The 19002-nt window shown below is 42.3% G+C and overlaps 1 protein-coding gene across 1 annotated transcript; it reads left to right on the top strand.

The window, feature by feature from the left end:
- Nucleotides 1–13095: 13095 nt before the first annotated feature.
- Nucleotides 13096–19002, top strand: amdhd2 (amidohydrolase domain containing 2). Its single transcript, XM_061027000.1, has 12 exons — nucleotides 13096–13406; nucleotides 14030–14191; nucleotides 14375–14511; nucleotides 14993–15132; nucleotides 15810–15864; nucleotides 16030–16242; nucleotides 16344–16432; nucleotides 16641–16785; nucleotides 17780–17887; nucleotides 18012–18080; nucleotides 18539–18640; nucleotides 18733–19002. The coding sequence occupies exons 2-12, from the start codon at nucleotides 14109–14111 to the stop codon at nucleotides 18810–18812; spliced, it is 1221 nt and encodes a 406-aa protein (XP_060882983.1). The 5' UTR covers nucleotides 13096–13406; nucleotides 14030–14108; the 3' UTR covers nucleotides 18813–19002.

Here is a 19002-nt window from a genome sequence, read left to right as displayed (position 1 = left end):
CCTTCTCTTTGTGGCTCACTCCATAGGAAGCTTTGTTATTATAAGCCAAAACTTTTGTCATCAGTCAAGACAGGAGAAACTGGTAAGAAGTGTGCACAGAACCGAAGACTGTCATGATGCGCGCGCAGTGCAGCGGTGTGCCTGTCGTTAAGTCCTGTGGCTCTGATACAATTCTGGCAACTTGTGAGCAAATAAAACTAAAGAAATATCGCTCCTACGATCTCTCTTGAAAACCTGCATTCAGCTCGTGCGCTCGGCCACTCGTCTTTTTGATGATACTCCCTGCTGAGAAGATAGTTCAAAGTGCCCCGTTTAGTTAATATTCGTATCATGATATCAACCTTTACGTTGCTCATTTTACATGTCTGACATCCCTGCCTTAGTAGAACATGGTAAGCCCTATTCTGCAAATTCATCCCATTTATAAAAAGGGACTCAAGGTTGGGAGCACGGGTTTTTCATGTTTCACTGAAACTTTATCAAAAAGTTAGAACAGAACATAGATATAGACAAGCAATTGTGTTTTTCTTATTGTTTGCACTGCTTCTTTAGTAGGACTGATTGCTAAAATCATCTGTAAATTCACATTTTAAAGCTGATATCTAAAAAGAATCTTCCTGGGGGGGCATGCCCCCGGACCCCCCTAGGTGCTTTGGATCCATGTCACCTTTTTCATCCATGATGAGTTTGCACCCCTGTGTTGCAGAATAAACCAGTCTGAATGCTCTGTCCATCGTGTGTTGAAAACAGCAGAACAATATAGAGAAGGTCACACTAGCATCATATCAAATGAAAATGAGTATTCTCATTAAATGTTTACAAGATTTTGTGTTTATGGTAATGTCTTGCTTTCACCTGGTAAAGTTTAACAACCAAATTAATGTTTACTTGTATACTAATCATGAGTGAAGCTAATTAGCTACATGCTAGGCGGACTTTGGTAAAAATGTTTTACAAGTTTCTTTAGTGTTGTTGGTGATTTGGTTTAGACTATTTTAAGATAAATGCCAAATAAATATTTTGTTTAATGTGGTAAATTTGTACTCCTTATTTTAACAACTAAAGTTTGTGTTTTGCATTCAGTTACTGTACATGACTTTTCAGTCTTGAGTTAAAGAGAGTGCTGGCTGAGATGTTTGTAGCTGTGTTTAAGCCTGTGTGAGTCAGTTACCTGCTTTCTGCACCTGCAAGCTTCATATCAACTGAAAATGTGATATTCTCTTACTAGGTTATGGTTGACTTCAGACGATGAGTGACTGCTTCCCCTGCTTGGTGACTGATGGAGAGGAGCAGATCGCTGACACAAAATTGCCTGAAAAAATGAGTCTTGAACCTTCGCTTGCTTGTGTTCGCTGTGATCACTTTCTCAAAGTAAGGTAAGTTTAAATATTAGATGTGATTATGTTAATATCTATGGATTATGTAGCTATTGGCTTCCTAACTTTGTAACAGTAAAAATAAGATTTATTTGGGCGTTTGAACTCCTAACTGAACAACAAACAGTAAGTAACAACTGTGGTAAGGCTAACCAACTTGCTAAGTTAAGATAGTGTTTTCCTTTCTGTGATCTACTAGCATTTGAATACATTATGTTGTTCCCCTCAGGCTGCCCAAGTGAGCTAAATGATGTTCAGTCTGGAGACTGTGTCTCCTACCTTTTACCTTTGTTACCATTTTCATGTTTATATAAACATTAAACACAAGTTGAAAATTGTCATAATGATAACTTCATAAATTATAATATTGATCTGTTATATTTAAACAAATTATGGAAAGATCTTACAGAGCATCCAAAAACACAACCGTTCACAGTCTTGTTGAAAGAGTGCAATAGTCTTTGTTTATTATTAAAAAATGTCCCTTTTAATGAGACAGTTTGAAATTTTGATGTGGAGGTCCAAAGTTGCTGGCAGAATCTTCAGTTGGAGGAACTGGAAGTCACTTGCTTTAATATTGCACATGTGGAGGGTGGTGATTGTTTCCTGAATGGTCACAGGTTGGAGTTAGAGGCATAAGCTGCAACTGTTTATCTTAAGCTGAAGATTGAGATGTACGGTTGCAGGTCAGGTGAAGGTATGCTGCTGCTTTCAGCCACCGTCTGCAGGTAGAAGCTGCTGCAGGTTTCTGGCAGAGGTTGGAGTTTGACACATTTTTTGCAGCTGTCTTTCATATTGTGATGGTGAGGGAAGAGGTTGATGGTTTCTGGCAATGCTTGGCTTCAGATAAGGTGGTGGCTGTTGGTGGTAGAGATTGAAGTTGGAGGCATAAGAGGCAGCAGTCTTTTATATTTCACTGGTGGAGGTAGACGGTGATTGTTGCTAAAGGGGGAGGCAGCTAAAGATTCTAAGCTAAGGCTGTATATAGAGTCACATAACTGATAGAGTTTAGAGGGGGAAGGAGTGGCTCCTGATGTGGCAGTGAATGAAGATGGAGGCGGTGACTCTTCATAGAAGTTTGACTTGGAGGCATGATGTGTAGCTGCACCCATAAACTGAAGTGGAGGCGTCTGTAGGTTTCTGGGAGAGGATTGAGTTGGAGGGTTGTTTTTTCTGCAAAGGCTGCAGGTTGAGGCGACAGCTAAAGGTTGTTGGCTGAGCTTGCAGAGCTGGAACCTCACATCGGGCCTCATTCACCACCTGTTCTAAAGAAGAAATGTGTTTTTAAAACCCAAATACGTCATTTTTTTAAGGATTTGATATGTCAGTGCAAAATAATATATTGTTTTGTAAATTCAACACTTGTTTGGTTAAATAAAATGTGGAAATACATCATTTAATTATGAGCAACTTTTTTTGTTAAATCATGTTATGTTTGATCTGAACGGCAAAATGCTAAATTATGAATATAAACTTCACACTTACTCATATCATTTTATATAATTGATCAATAACAGAAAAAAGTTTTTTGAGAAAAAAATTAAGACATATCTTACCAAGATATTGGTGAATGAGGCTCATTGCTTGTGCAGGGTCAGCAGCTGTTGGTGTTTGGCAGTGGTCTGAGTTGGATTCATTGGCTGCAGCTTCCAGCCAGGCTTGCAAGCTGAAGGCAGATGACTGATGGCAGCCAAGAAGGTCGCTTGCAGAGACTTCAGTTTTACTTCAGGGAGCTTCAGGGAGCTGGCAGAGGCTTGGGTTGAGGGCATTGATGGCAGCATTCATTCTTAACTTGCAGGTGGAGGTTGAAGCTGATGTCTTCTGGCAGAGGCTTGAGCCAGAAGCATTTGAGGTAGCTGTGTTTCATATCCTGCAGGGGAAGGCTGGGCCTGCAGGTTTTTGGCAGATGCTTTCAGGTTTCCAGTAGAGGCTTCATCTGTCCTTTATATTGTTCAGGTGGAGGTTGAGACCGATGGGTTTTTCTCAGAGGCTGCTGATGGAGCTACATCATTTGCAGAGGCTGCATTTTGAGGCAGCTGTTCTGCAAAGAGATTCTACTTGGAGGCCTGGGTTCCACCTTTTAGCTACCTAGTGCAAGTGGAGGTTGCTGTAGATTTCTGGCAGTGGCTTGAGTTGGAGATACAGTAGTGGCTGCTGGTCGAAGGAGATGCTGAAGGTGATGGTCGCTGGCTATAGCTGTTAACCACAGGAGACTGCAGTTTGAGGTGGCTACAGTTTGCAAACAGAGGTTTGAGTTGAGGGCAACGAAGGCAGCTGTCTCACATTTTGCCAAAGTGGAGGTAGAGACTGAAATTTTAGGAGAGGCTCCTGTTGGAGGCTTGGGCTACAGCTGTTAGCCAAAAACTGCAGTTGGAGGTGGCTGCAATTTACTTGAGTGAAAGGCATTGATGGCTGCTGCCTTTCATATTGAGCAGATAGAAGTAAGGTTAGTGACATGTTGCACCAGCTAAGTGCTAAGCTAAGTTTAAGCTCTAACTTAAGTTACATAGTAAAGTCCACACCACACCCTTGTAACTAGTTGTGTCATTGTTTGGTTGCACCACAGAGACGTAAGAGACATAAGGTTCAGCTTAACTAGTAGAGTGTTGTATTTCAAATAAGAGCTAAAACCTTAATCTACAGCTGGTGTAAAATAACAGTGACATCAAGTGGTGAAATCTTCTACTAACATGTAATTTAACGATACTCTGTTGTTGGACGGGTGGACTCATCTTTGCACATGGAAAATGGCAGCAGGATTACACGGTTTTTCCATAAGGGCTCGCTGTCGGCTAACAGTAAACCCCTCTGCTTATCCACCTTAAATATTGATACATCACAATGACAGTATTTTAAGGAGGACTTTGAATCAACTAGGAACTAGCTGTGATGTTTAAGTTATCACTTATGCCTTCATTGTAACTATCTCAGCTGGTGCAACATTTAAAATGTTAGTAGAGCATAAACTTGAGTTCAAACTAGACTACGTTTGAACTCACATATAGCTGGTGCAACCTGGAACTGGTTTCTAGTGGTGGCTGCAGTCGATGGCAGTGGCTGAAGATTCTTTACAGAGATGCAAGGTGAAGGCATCAGCACACATTGCTATGAGAGGCTGCAGGTGGATGAAGCAGCTTCTTATGTCTGGTAGAGGCTGCAGGTGGAGGAAGCAGCTTGTTATGTCTGGTAGAGGCTGCAGGTGGAGGAAGCAGCTTGTTATGTCTGGTAGAGAATGCAGGTGGAGAAAGCAGCTTGTTATGTCTGGTAGAGGCTGCAGGTGGAGGAAGCAGCTTCCTATGTCTGGTAGAGGCTGCAGGTGGAGAAAGCAGCTTGTTATGTCTGGTACAGGCTGCAAATGGAGGAAGCAGCATGTTATGTCTGGTAGAGGCTGCATGTGGAGAGAGCAGCAGCTTGTTACGTCTGGTAGAGGCTGCAGGTGGAGGTAGCAGCTTGTTATGTCTGGTAGAGTCTGCAGGTGGAGAATGCAGCCTGTTATGTCTGGTAGAGGCTGCAGGTGGAGAATGCAGCGTGTTATGTCTGGTAGAGGCTGCAGGTAGAGGCTGCAGGTAGATGAAGCAGCTTGTTATGTCTGGTAGAGGATGCAGGTGGAGGAAGCAACTTCCTATGTCTGGTAGAGGCTGCAAGTGGAGAAAGCAGCTTGTTACGTCTGGTAGAGGCTGCAGGTGGAGGAAGCAGCTTCTTAGGGCTGGTAGAGGCTGCAGGTGGAGAAAGCAGCTTCTTAGGTCTGGTAGAGGCTGCAGGTGGAGAAAGCAGCTTGTTACGTCTGGTAGAGAATGCAGGTGGAGGAAGCAGCTTGTTATGTCTGGTAGAGGCTGCAGGTGGAGGAAGCAGCTTCCTATGTCTGGTAGAGGATGCAGGTGGAGGAAGCAGCTTGTTACGTCTGGTAGAGGCTGCAGGTGGAGGAAGCAGCTTGTTATGTCTGGTAGGGAATGCAGGTGGAGGAAGCAGCTTGTTATGTCTGGTAGAGCCTGCAGGTGGAGAAAGCAGATTGTTATGTCTGGTAGAGGCTGCAGGTGGAGTAAGCAGCTTGTTACGTCTGGTAGAGCCTGCAGGTGGAGAAAGCAGCTTGTTATGTCTGGTAGAGGCTGCAGGTGGAGAATGCAGCGTGTTATGTCTGGTAGAGGCTGCAGGTAGAGACTGCAGGTAGATGAAGCAGCTTGTTATGTCTGGTAGAGCCTGCAGGTGGAGAAAGCAGATTGTTATGTCTGGTAGAGGCTGCAGGTGGAGGAAGCAGCTTCTTAGATCTGGTAGAGACTGCAGGTGGAGAAAGCAGCTTGTTACGTCTGGTAGAGGCTGCAGGTGGAGGAAGCAGCTTGTTATGTCTGGTAGAGACTGCAGGTGGAGAAAGCAGCTTGTTACGTCTGGTAGAGGCTGCAGGTGGAGGAAGCAGCTTGTTACGTCTGGTAGAGCCTGCAGGTGGAGAAAGCAGCTTGTTATGTCTGGTAGAGGCTGCAGGTGGAGAGAGCAGATTGTTATGTCTGGTAGAGGCTGCAGGTGGAGAACGCAGCACGTTATGTCTGGTAGAGGCTGCAGGTAGAGGCTGCAGGTAGATGAAACAGCTTGTTATGTCTGGTAGAGCCTGCAGGTGGAGAAAGCAGATTGTTATGTCTGGTAGAGGCTGCAGGTGGAGAATGCAGCGTCTTATTTCTGGTAGAGGCTGCAGGTAGAGACTGCAGGTAGATGAAGCAGCTTGTTATGTCTGGTAGAGCCTGCAGGTGGAGAAAGCAGATTGTTATGTCTGGTAGAGGCTGCAGGTGGAGGAAGCAGCTTGTTACGTCTGGTAGAGCCTGCAGGTGGAGAAAGCAGCTTGTTATGTCTGGTAGAGGCTGCAGGTGGAGAAAGCAGCTTGTTATGTCTGGTAGAGGATGCAGGTGGAGAGAGCAGATTGTTATGTCTGGTAGAGGCTGCAGATGGAGAAAGTAGCTTGTAAGATCTGGCAGAGGCTGCAGGTGGAGAAAGCAGCTTGTTATGTCTGGTAGAGGCTTAAGATGGAGAAAGCAGCTTGTAAGATCTGGTAGAGGCTGCAGGTGGAGGAAGCAGCTTGTAAGATCTGGTAGAGGCTGCAGGTGGAGGAAGCAGCTTGTTACGTCTGGTCGAGGCTGCAGGTGGAGAAAGCAGCTTGTTATGTCTGGTAGAGGCTGCACGTGGATGACGCAGCTTGTTATGTCTGATAGAGGCTGCAGGTGGAGGAAGCAGCTTGTAAGATCTGGCAGAGACTGCAGGTGGAGAAAGCAGCTTGTTATGTCTGGTAGAGGCTTCAGATGGAGAAAGCAGCTTGTAAGATCTTGTAGAGGCTGCAGGTGGAGGAAGCAGCTTGTAAGATCTGGTAGAGGCTGCAGGTGGAGGAAGCAGCTTGTTACGTCTGGTAGAGGCTGCAGTTAAAGGTGCCGGCTTTTGGTGTTTGGCAGTGTTTCAGTTTGAGTCTTTGTTGGCAGCTGTCATCTGAAACAGACAACAGAGGCTTTAAAGTTTGAGGTAGAAGGATGTTCTTTCCATGTGCAGCATCTTGGTGGTAAAAGCTGCTGGAGGTTACAGATGTTCTTCTTTAGGATGGAGGCAGTCTGAATGTTTAGACTGGTGGTTGTTTTGGTCGAGGCAGGAGTCATAAACTGCAGGTGGAGGCAGCTGCAGGTAGATGACAGAGGCTTGAGAGCTTGAGGCTCTTGTCTTGAATTTGGAGCAGGTGGAGGCAGAGGCTGATGGTCGGGTTCAGAGGCTTGAGCTGGAGGTCAAAAGATACTTTTTCTTTTGCAGCATATAGATGGTAAAAGCTGCTGGCACATGTTGGAGGTCGCAGATGTTTTTTTTAAGGATGGAGGCAGGTTCGATGTTGAGACGGCTGGTTGAGGCAGGACTTTTAAAGAGGCTGAAGGTGGAGGACGGTTCAGGTACTTGAGGTTGTTTGCATAAAGTTTTTTATCCAGGCACTTGGTGTCGTTTGAGTTCTTTCACTAACATGTTCTAACTAACTATTACATTTAAATCTAAACTTGTACTTACCGGTAAATCTAAAATTCTGTTCTTAAATCTAAATTATTTCTAATATTTACAGATCCTAACTGATCAACTAAGGTAAAGACTATCGTATCAGTTCTTTACTCTTTTTCTCAGTGGTGCTCCGGGCTCCGGTTCCCCAGATACGTCCACATCATACAGGGGAGGATTGACTCCAACCCCGTATGAGACGTTCACATGAACGAGTCCTGTCTCGTGTACAGTTTCTGTGAACATCGGGCGATCCAGTCGCTCCCACAGCTTCTGCTTCATAAGAAGTCCAAGAGTTTTGCTGTAAGGGCGAAGACGGCCGTTCTTGTACCGCAGCATGTCGTCTACCACAGAGTGATAGAGCGACTGGTACTGTGGCACTGAAAGCTGGTGGATCATAGCTGGGCCGTCTTCGAGCAGAGGAGCGATGGAGGGCTGGGGACCGGGGAGCACAGAGGAGACCGTTGGTAGCTGGTCAGGTGGAATTGTGGCCCGGGGCCTGAGGACCAGAGCAGGAGAGTCAGCATCGTTGGCAGGGTGCTGAGGAGCAGGAGAAGTGGAAGGAGGGGCCACGGAGGTCCGCTTCCTCTTCCTGGACGGTTCAGCAGCAGGAGCTGCGTGGTGGTGGTTTGAGTCCTGAAAGAACACCAACAAACGAAAACATGTCAGGCTCCAGTTGATTCACAGAAGCATACTTTTACAATCTCAGGAGGAAATTTAAACTGCATGCAGAAACTATTTGGTTTCAGGTAGATTTAAGTGTTAGGATTTCTGTCAGACGTTCAGAGAAGAATAATTTGAAGTGACTTCATTTGTGCCTGTGCTAGGGTTGCAGCCGATCTAATGCTAATTTATATTCAGACTAGTCGACAAGTTTAAAGACAAGATAACACTCATTGAACTGTCCATATTGAGCACATTTATGCAACATTGCTAAACAGGAGATCACTGAGCAATTTCACGTACATAATTTTACAAACATTTAATGTTCTTAATTTTATAGCAGTTGACTTTAACACTTGAGAAAGTTGGAAATTATTTTCTCAAAACATGAAAATCAAATGTCTTACCAGGTCGTTCCTGCCGCACGAACATCGAGTGAAAGCTCGAGGCTTTCTCTCGGCCAGGCGTGATGAGACTCTCACTGTCTTACAGTAGTCATGGTCCTTCAGGTGAACGGGCACAACACGCTGTAACAACACAGACACAGAACAACACTTCAGAAATACAGTAAAACAACAGGTACTATTTCCAGCTGTAGAGCTGCTGCTAATGCCAGGACATGACTCCTTTACTTGTGTTCTTTATTTTTGGGTGATATTTCGTTGAATTAAAGCAAATACTAAGCACACAAAGCTATCTAGGTCGTGGATCAAAAAGTGCTGTCTGTGGACACAGGCCTTAAAGTAAAGTTCTGACTATATACATCATATCAGATCATTAAAACATTTAAATTTCACATTTTTCATGATGAACATTTGTAAAGTTGATCTCTTAAATCTCTGAGTCTTTAGTTCTCGTCAGGATGAAAATTACCTCAATGAATTATTTAATTTATAAATGTTTTTTACTGTGAAACTTGTGAATTACTTCTTGTGACTCTTCCAGGTTTTTTGTTTATCTTTAAATGATCTTATATAAATGATGCACTTTGAGGGTAACCATAGCAACCAGTGAGTATTTCGGCCATTTTGTACATATTTGTGTTTTTACAATGGACACACAAATTGATCCATAAACATGACAAAGATTTTAAAAAGTAATCTGCACACACAAACCAACAGTCCCATAATTACTAAAACCCTCCAATGTATGAAACAATTCTATTACAGTTTAAAATGAGAGAAAAAAAACTAAAGACGAGTGAGACTGATGAGTCTGAAACATGTCAGTACTGAGCTCCTGTTTTCACCTGATGTTTATTATATAATCTTTTTATTTCTGAACAGTAAATCCCCCAGAAGAAACTAATGAAGTGAATTGTCCACTCAATAGTATTTAATGTTTTACTGACACTTATCTAATGACACATATCTGCTGGGAATTATAAACTGTAACAAATATCTATAACACACATTTTATTCATGGCTACATTTCATTCATGGCTGTGTTTGATGGGATTTTATTTTCTTTAATGAACCATTTATTGAATATGTGAAAAGATTTCAAATATTATTGAAGTATTCAAAGATTTATTTTAAATATATTTCAATAAATGGATGAAAAGAAACCTGGTGCAGTCTAGTTCAGACAGTTTAAACTGTACAGTAAACAGCAGAGAGTCAAAAAGTGAAAATCTTACATTTTCCATGACACAAGTTGGATGTTTGGCTCGTGTCAGTTTAAGAAAATCTTTGGTCCTTCTTAGGGTGGAAAAAATCTGCAGTTTGAGCGTGATTTTCAGAGGAAATCGCTGATTTCAACTTGAGAACAACTTTCTGTGGCTGTCTGAGAGTTTGTTTGAGTTGAAATGATGATCTGATATGAATGATGCACTTTAAGGGGAACCATGGCAACCATAGAATGTTGCACGACCATTTTGTAGACAAGTTTTTACAGTCTCCTCTCACCTCCAAAGTTTACTTTCTTTATAAACAATACAGAGAGGATCAAAGTCAACTTTCTCACACAAATAGATCGCTCTTGTAATAAAAAAAAAACAACTTAAATATATTCTTGAACTATTATTGTTGTTTTCTGTCCTCAGCAGAAAAAAAGAATAACTAACAGATATTTTGTATTTTCTGTTTTATTGGACTTACTTCCTCATTTACATTTAACATGATCTTTAAACAGGAACAGCACCCCCCATGTTCATGAAATCTATCACCAGTTTGAAGATCAAATAGTATTTCATCATGTTTTGATTTCATCCACAGATGACCTGACCCTTTGGGATCACCTTCATTTCAGTTTCAGACATTAAGACATTCATTCATTTGTCTTTTTCTCAACAACTCGTAGCCCGATATAATTTGATCGAGGTCGAGTCAGAGTTTGGCTTTTCACAGTATTTTTAAACAATTGTATTTTTTGAAGCGTACAGTTTAGACCAATCACTTCGGAAAATTGTGTCTTCTGCAGCAATTAATAAAACAGCTATGAAACTGAGTGTTCATAAAATACTGACCTATTAAATCAATTAAATCGTCTTGAGCTTGTATCGAGCTTTTCTAGTCTTCTGTCTAATCAAAGCACTTTTACACCTCTGGTCACACCTTCCCATTCAAACCCTGGTGGCAGAGGCTGCTGTGTAAAGTGACCAACAGAAGTAACTGTAAATGATCTCTACGCAGACGAAGCAGCGGGAGAAACTTTGGATTATGTGTCTTGTCCAAGGTCACATCGGACAGGAGGGCTGCAGGAGCTAGGGATCGAACCCCTGACCTCCCAGTTGAGAGATGACCGACTCCACCAGCTGAGCCACAGCCTGAGATCAAGTCTCACCACTGATGAACCTCCACAAAGAAGAGAAATGTTGTTTTTAAACTGGACAGATGTACACTTCATTATGATGTCCGTCAGTTTCCAGTCGAGCTGTGTGTGCTGCTGCGAAGTCCGCCTGCAGACTTCTCTGCTCATCACTGGAACCACTTCTTGATTGAAGCTGAATGAAAGGTGAATATGCTTTTCTTGGTATGGTCTTCATAAGGTAGAAGTAAGCAAAATAATATTAAGATTATAATTCATGTACAACAACTTAGTAACTTACTATAAATAAGCAGTAATTCGGACGGGAGTGAGGGTAAACTCTTAGTTAATGGCCTTAAGCTATAGACCAGTGGTTCTCAAACTTTTTAGACTGCGTACCACCTCCGAAAATATTTTGCTCTCCAAGTACCACCATCATGGTAGATCTTAAAATACACTGTAGGCCGATTTCTACACACATTTTACGCAGGAGGTTATTTATTATTGACTGTTGGCAGCCACACTATAGGACTACTAAGGGCAAGTGCTAGAACTGGCACTTGAACTAACACAACTCTCACGTTTGCCCAAATCAAAGAAAAGTGCAGCACAATAAAAACGACAACTTTATACCAACAACCTGTTTGAAAATATTTAAGCTCCAGTGTTTCCCACACAAAGACCTGGGCCCAAGTATATATCCGACCTGTTCTTATTTAATTTTTAATTTATTCATAAAATTGCTGCGTGTCTGAGAGAAAGAGAGAACAGAATATCTAACTGGAAAAAAACTAAAAAAAAATTGTTTTATGCTGAACAGGTTTTTTTTTTATATTGTGGAGATTTCTTTGCGTACCACCACAGGGAGCCCACGTACCACCGGTGGTACGCGTACCATAGTTTGAGAACCACTGCTATAGACTATGGTCATGTAGAATAATGTACTGAGAAGCACGTAATTATGACTAATAAGCAGCCAGTGTGCTCCTAGTTAGCATGCTAATAAGCAGCTAGTTAATGAATATTGTGACTTTAATTGAAAGTTACCAAAAGTATACGTTTAGAATTCATGAAGAAGTGAAACAGTGAACATACAAAGTGTTATGAGCTTCATGCAGTTATAGTTCTGCAGTGAAGGCACAGCAATTTTGTCGGCCTTTGTTTAAGTATGGCGGTAAATGTAAACTTGTGTTACGGTTCGTATTTAGACCCAAAAGCAGAAATTGAAGGGTTTGAGGTTTTATTGCAGGGCTTGGTATAGGTGGATGGCTGACTGGTAGTGACGGCGTGGCGGAGACTTGTGGAGTTTATCTGGTTCCGTAGGCAGGCAGGTAATTGGTTGAGTTGTCTGACGGTGACGCAGACTGGAGGAGATGACGCCGGTGAAAATCTGGACAACAAGAGAGATGATCTGTTAGGACTCACTGGAAAAAAATACTAGGAATAAACTCTAACGAATGTTAAGAGCAGCCGATCACAGCTACCACTTCAGTAGACTCAATAATCTGGCCATGAGTCGAGTTGAAACCAGGGTCTTGGCCTGAGGCAGATGAGAAGATGAGTTGCAGGTACGAGTAGTCACCAGGTGTTTGATTGGAGCCACGCCCTCCAGAGACACACACACACACACACACACACACACACACACACGCACACACAGGATCACAGCCAGAGCCGTGACACTTTGTATTGTACTTGTAGAGTAAATAGTTGCACTTTCCCAAACCAGGAAATTACAAGGTCAGATTACAAGTTCATACTGCGTGTTTTCCTCTTTTAAACTGCAAAATAAAACATTCAGTTTAAAATAGGAAAAATCAAGTGAAGCTTAATGTGGTTTTTGATTTTCTTTTAAATAAATGTTGTGCGTTAGCGCCCTCTACTGGCTCAAGACTTTAATTACTGAAGACAAACAAAAAGGTCTCTCCCCCACACTAATAATTGAACTCTATGAAGCTGAGGACACTGCCGTACTTTACCGTAATACTTTGACAACATCAAGTTAAGAATACTGCGTTACTTTTACTTTTACTGGGGAATACTGCTGTCATTTGATAAACACATTTCAGAAGTAGACTTTTTAATGTCATTAAGTAACCTTTTTTTTTTTTTTTTACATTATTATACATGTATATCCATCTTAAAGAAAGTATATGATCTGAATACTTAATGTTTAGTCTGACAGCAGGCAACTCATCTTGAGCGGTCAGTAAACAGAAGTGTTTTTTGGTTGTTATGATCAGCTGACTTGCAGCTCCGCTTCTGTCACATGACATCCGTTTCCCATGTTGCTCTCCGACAGATTCTGCTGAACTTCCAACAGAAGTACATTACCTCAGCAAAAAAAAAACTGCCTTTTGTTATTTAGTTAGCATTTGTATGCTTTTTGTACAAAAAAAATGTAGACCTATCAGGAAAAGGGGAATGTACGGTCACAGAACTCGGTTGAAAAGTATCGTAATTTAATGCAGGTTATATGTAGGAAGCGACATGATGATTGTTGGGAACGGTAAAGGCTTACTTAAATAGGACTCGTATTGTGCATTTTGTGTATGCCGAAGTGAAAACGGGACTCTAGCAAAGCTCTGACTACTTTCCTTTTCCATTTCAGAGGTAGGTAAAGTAGATTAGAGCGAGGGACAACTTAAGTTGTCTGTTTTCTTAATGGACTTTGGCGTGGTGCATTTTCACCCAGGTACAAACAACAGCCAGAAAGTAAGACAGACTGGTGATATTGTACGTGAAAAGGAATTGATAGACGACGGAAATGTTGACCTATTACAGCTAAATTCAACTTATTTTACTCTTTATTTAAACGTGCTGAGAGCTGAATGAAGCAAAGGTCAAAGTCAGCTGCTGCACCCTTAAAGATAAGATATCACTTATCATTTCATCCTCATGCATCTTTGATCAGATACACAGTGCTGGTTGTAAATGAAAAATAAAGTAGACATACCGTACTTCTCCATAATGTTCCTCTCAAGGCCTGTAATATATTTTGAATGTATTGCAACTTAGATAATAGAATTCAAATCACAGTAGTTTTTATTATTTCTTAATAATATAAAAATGGTGTTTAAAATTTTCGGGAAACCATGTAGGTCCGGCTAGAAAAAGTTAAAGGTGTGTGTATGAGAGTAAACTTTATATCTCCAGATTTCAGACTGTCACCTTAGGTGTTGGGACATTGTGAAGGATGTGCTGAGTGTGATTTTCGCTTTTTCTGTATCGAATAGGAGCGTTTGATTTATTCTGCTGAGGCTTCCTCCAATGATCTGAAACAGAGCAGAAAGAGTCGGTCTCCGAGAGAGAAACATGCCGTCTAACAAGTCGGTGTCTGACGCCCCCATCACTCAGTTCGTCAACTGCAGAATCCTAAGAGACCACCGGCTGCAGAGGTACAACACACACACACACAGACACAGACACACACACACACAATTACACACAGACACACTCTCAATGCTGTCACACTCACGCTGTGTGTGTGTGTGTGTGTGTGTGTGTGTGTGTGTGTGTGTGTGTGTGTGTGTGTGTGTGTGTGTGTGTGCGTGTGCGTGTGCGTGTGTGCGCGTGTGCAGAGAGGATCTGTGGGTGCGTGACGGGAGGATTTTAGACCCAGAGAAGCTGTTCTTTGATGAGCAGGGATACGCTGACAAATGTGTGGACTGTGAAGGCAGCATCATCGCCCCAGGGTTCATAGATACCCAGATCAACGGTAACACACACACACACACACACACACACACACACTGTCTAATTCCATCATATTTTGCTGCCTTCATCTGCCCAGATCTGGAACACTAAGTCAGTTAGTGCTTTTGATTTATGGCTGCAGCAAACTTTCAGTCTATCAATCAATCTTTATTTATACAGCGCCTTAAACACTGTGTCTTGCGTTGTGATTATTTTTTGCTACTTCTGCACTTGTATAATGTATTTTGGTTGTGTTTTTGCAGGGCCGTATTGTGAATGAGATTTTATTCTGTCTAAAGGAAATAGTTCTTCCTGCTGTGAACATGAACCTCTAAGTCATTCTCACACTATGTTTTTTATTACATCCAAGCATATGCTTTGGGCAAAAAAAAAAAAAAAAAAAAGGTTTTTGTTGTTGTCTAGTTTTGTTTAGCGTCTTACCACTGTCTGTGTTTTTTGGACCGTGATGTTCAACATCTTCTCACCATTCTGATCCCCTCCAGGAGGATATGGCATCGACTTCTCTCAGGCTTCTGACGACGTGGGAAGTGGAGTTTCTTTTGTGGCCAAAAAGATCCTAGAGCACGGCGTGACGTCCTTCTGTCCCACCCTGGTTACCTCTCCCCCGGCTATCTACCACAAGGTGACCTTTGACCTTGATTGAGACTCTAAATATGTTTAATGTTGGAATATGTCAAATATGTTCCAAGTTTTTTGCAAAGATAATTATGTGCAGGTTCAGAGTATGTCTAAAGAGCACAGAAATTCTAATATAAAAAAATGTATCTTTAATAAGTGTTAAACACACCATTTTAGGACTGATGCCTTCATATGACCATCAAAAACAAACCAGACCGGGGAGCTGGATAGTCTAGTGGTTATGTTGTGCGCCCCATGTACGGAGGCTGTAGTGCTCGTCGCAGTGGTCATGGGTTCAAATTCAACCTAAGGTTTTCATAAAGTTGTATTAGCATTGTGCAAATAGATACTAGTAAAGAATAGCAATCTGTTTTCAATAACATTTAAAAAAAAATGCAGCCAGCAAAGCCTTGTGTTTTAAGCTAACGCAATTAACCACAAGCTACACTGAACCAAAAAAGTAAAGTCAAAGTCATTACATCTTAGCAAGCATTTCCTTAAAGCAACAACAACGAACTTCAGAGACATTTATTTGATAATTCTTAATGATGATAAAGCAATGGCTGACTGTTTTAGTCCTTTTAATTATGTGTAAATTACGGGCTGTTTAAACTGTATTTTCTTGTGTTTGTTTACCTCTAATAATGTCGAGCTCACTAACCATCAAACTGTGTGTTACAGGTTCTGCCTCAAGTCAAAGTTCACAATGGAGGAAAACATGGAGCTGGAGTTCTCGGTACGATTAGATTCAAATGTCTTAGTACAGCTAAGGGCCCCTGATAATACTGAACGTCATCGCTGAAGGTGTCACTTGTTTGGAAGGGACTTGTCAACACGTCGTCATAGATTGGTTTATTGACTACAGCTTGCGGTCCGTGGGCATATTGTTATCTCTGTGCAGGTTTCCACCTGGAGGGTCCGTTCATCAGTGCGGAGAAGAAAGGAGCTCACCCAGAGCAGTTTCTCCGTACCTTCCGCTCAGGTGGACTACAGGACCTGATGGAGGCCTATGGCAGCCTGGACAACGTTGCCATGGTGACGCTGGCTCCTGAGCTGGCCAGCAGCCAATCAGTGGTGAGGGAGCTCTCTCAGCGAGGTGTCACTGTGTCCTTAGGTGAGCATGGTTTTACTCCAAACAGACCCAGGTGAGACGGCTGATACTTTTATGATCTGACTCTCAGGATCTTTTTGCTCCTTCTTGTTCTTATTGTGCAGGTCACTCTGTGGCCAACCTGTCCCAGGCTGAGGAAGCCGTACAGCACGGAGCATCCTTCATCACTCACCTCTTTAACGCCATGCTGCCTGTGAGTCCCAACTGGTTCTCTTTTAGACCCTGTGTCTAATGATCATGTTTGCGCACACTCAGATACGAATTGTGCAACATTTCAAAGCACACCAAGCTGCTTCTTGTCTCCGATAACTGCAAGCCCAGCAATTACATTCTCCTTGTAGTGTTGGTTATTATTTTAAATAAAGGAATTTTCTTATATTTCTCCCTGCGATGTGATCCAGTTTCACCATCGTGACCCCGGCATAGTGGGTCTGCTGACCAGCGATCAGGTCCCTGTAGGCAGGACGGTCTACTATGGAATGATAGCTGATGGGATCCACACCAATCCTGCAGCATTACGCATCGCTCACAGAGCTCACCCTGCAGGTCAGTGAAAGTGGATTAAAATATCGGAACAAAAGTAAATGAACGCTGATGAATACCAAAGGAAAACTACTCGTGTTGCACAGACGAAAATTGATGTTCATGAAGAAACCAAGAACTCTGCAGAGATATGAATGAAACAAATAGGATGTGACTGTTTTTGTGTAAAATAAATAGTGTTTTTTATTTGATGTATTAACCTACAGCAGGTTATCTCTGTTGTCAGAGGATATTTCAGGTTTAATCAAATTAACAGCAACATATCTACATGTTTTTTTCCCTTGCAGCTTCTAAGGCCTTGTGTCTATGTCACTAGACTGTAATAGATCAATTATCCACTCTTCATTTGAGTTTGTTTTGTTGTGTTTGCAGCTGATGTTCCCAGCTAAAGACTTGCACGTTGTACAGCCCAGTACACCCAGTTAACCATCATCGGGAAGAGTAACAGCTGGTATTTTCTCTCTTCAGGTTTTTCTCTGGGTTGTTAAGGGAGTCCGTAAAAATAGAACAGCTTGTTTCTCCCGCTCTCCCCACACCCTCCTTCAGTGTCTCTCCCTGCTGGATAAAAAAACATGATGAAGCAGAATTTCAGCTGACTGCAGATACTTTTTCTTTCCTCAACAGTTTAGGAAGACATAAGAAATGAAGTGATGTGATTTGAAGACTAAAAACTTTATCAACTGGTCCCCAGGCGGCTGTGGCTCAGTTGGTAGAGTCGTCGCCTCTCAACCGGAAGGTCGAGGGTTCGATCCCCAGCTGGGCAACATGTCCGATGTGTCCTTGGGCAAGACACTTAACCCCGAATTGCTCCCGCTGCTTCGGTGGCGGTGTATGAATGGCATTAGTTACTTCTGATGATACTACATAGCGATCATCACTACCATCAGTGGGTGTGACATGTGGTGTAAAAGCGCTATGAGTAGTTGGGAGACTAGAAAAGCGCTATATAAGCTCAAGTCCATTAACCATTTACCATGTGTTTCTCCTGTGTTTCCAGGTTTGGTGTTGGTGACCGATGCGATCGCAGCGATGGGTCTACCTCCAGGTCGCCACACTCTGGGCCAGCAGGTCATAGAGATCCAGGGTCTGCACGCGTATGTTGCAGGTCTGTGGTCTAATATACATCTAAACATCTGATATACATTTAAACCCTTAAAATAAACACACAGGCCTGGCTTTTTTTCTGTATATTAAGTCGTGGTCCTCGCCTCCTTCTTTCCATCTTTTAGGAACAAAAACACTCAGCGGCAGCATAGCCACAATGGATATGTGTATACGGCACTTCAAACAGGCTTCGGGTGAGTTCGTGCATTCTCATATCTTAGTTAACTGCCGCCAGCCGTGGCATAAAAGTGACTCTCTCCTTCCTCACTCCCAATGATGAGCCACAATCAAACAAATTGTCTTTCAAAATCAGTGGCAATATGGCTTTGAAACACTAGTTTAGAAATAAGTAGCTGCAGCCTCAGTAGCCACGCCCCCTTCTTATATACATATGTATTGGTAACTTGGCTATTTGATAAACTGCTGCTGTGGTATTTCAATGCGAGTCTTTGAGCCCTGGAAGTTGGCTGTGTATCTCACACATCATGTACGCACAGGTAATAAAGTCCCAGAATCCCTGAAGACATTCTATATAATCATCCGGAGCTCATATACAGCGTTCTGCAACAGCTCCACATTTTTTGTCTCGATTATCATTGTGCGATGGTCTGTGTGTGTTTGTGTGTGTGTGTGTGTGTGAATGTTTTAACAGGCTGCAGTGTAGAGGAAGCTCTGGAAGCTGCCTCGCTCCACCCTGCTCAACTTTTGGGTATCAACAATAAGAAGGGAAACCTGGACTACGGTTCAGACGCAGGTCAGGATTTATAACCGATAGAAGCATCATCCCTGCAGTGTTTCTGCCATCACTGCTGTCCAATGTTAATAACTTGTGTAATGCATGTGCAGATCTCGTATTGCTGGATGACGGCCTCATTGTCAAAGCCACATACATTTCTGGAGAGGAGGTTTGGAGGAAAGGACCATAGAAGAAGAAGAAGAAGATGTGGAGGCCTGCAGATGGAAACCTGTCTTACAGTTAGAATCTGATCGATGATCTTGCTAAAAAGCCAGTGTTTCTATTTTCTCTGGACATTTTTCTTATGTAGGTATTTTTAAACCAAGAATCAGTTGCTAATTCAAACTTGGACTCAGAGTAATCTCTTTATAAATTGTAAA

Source organism: Labrus mixtus, chromosome 20 (assembly GCF_963584025.1).
Source record: "Labrus mixtus chromosome 20, fLabMix1.1, whole genome shotgun sequence".
Taxonomy (NCBI): domain Eukaryota; kingdom Metazoa; phylum Chordata; class Actinopteri; order Labriformes; family Labridae; genus Labrus; species Labrus mixtus.
This window is presented reverse-complemented; position numbering and strand designations above follow the sequence as displayed.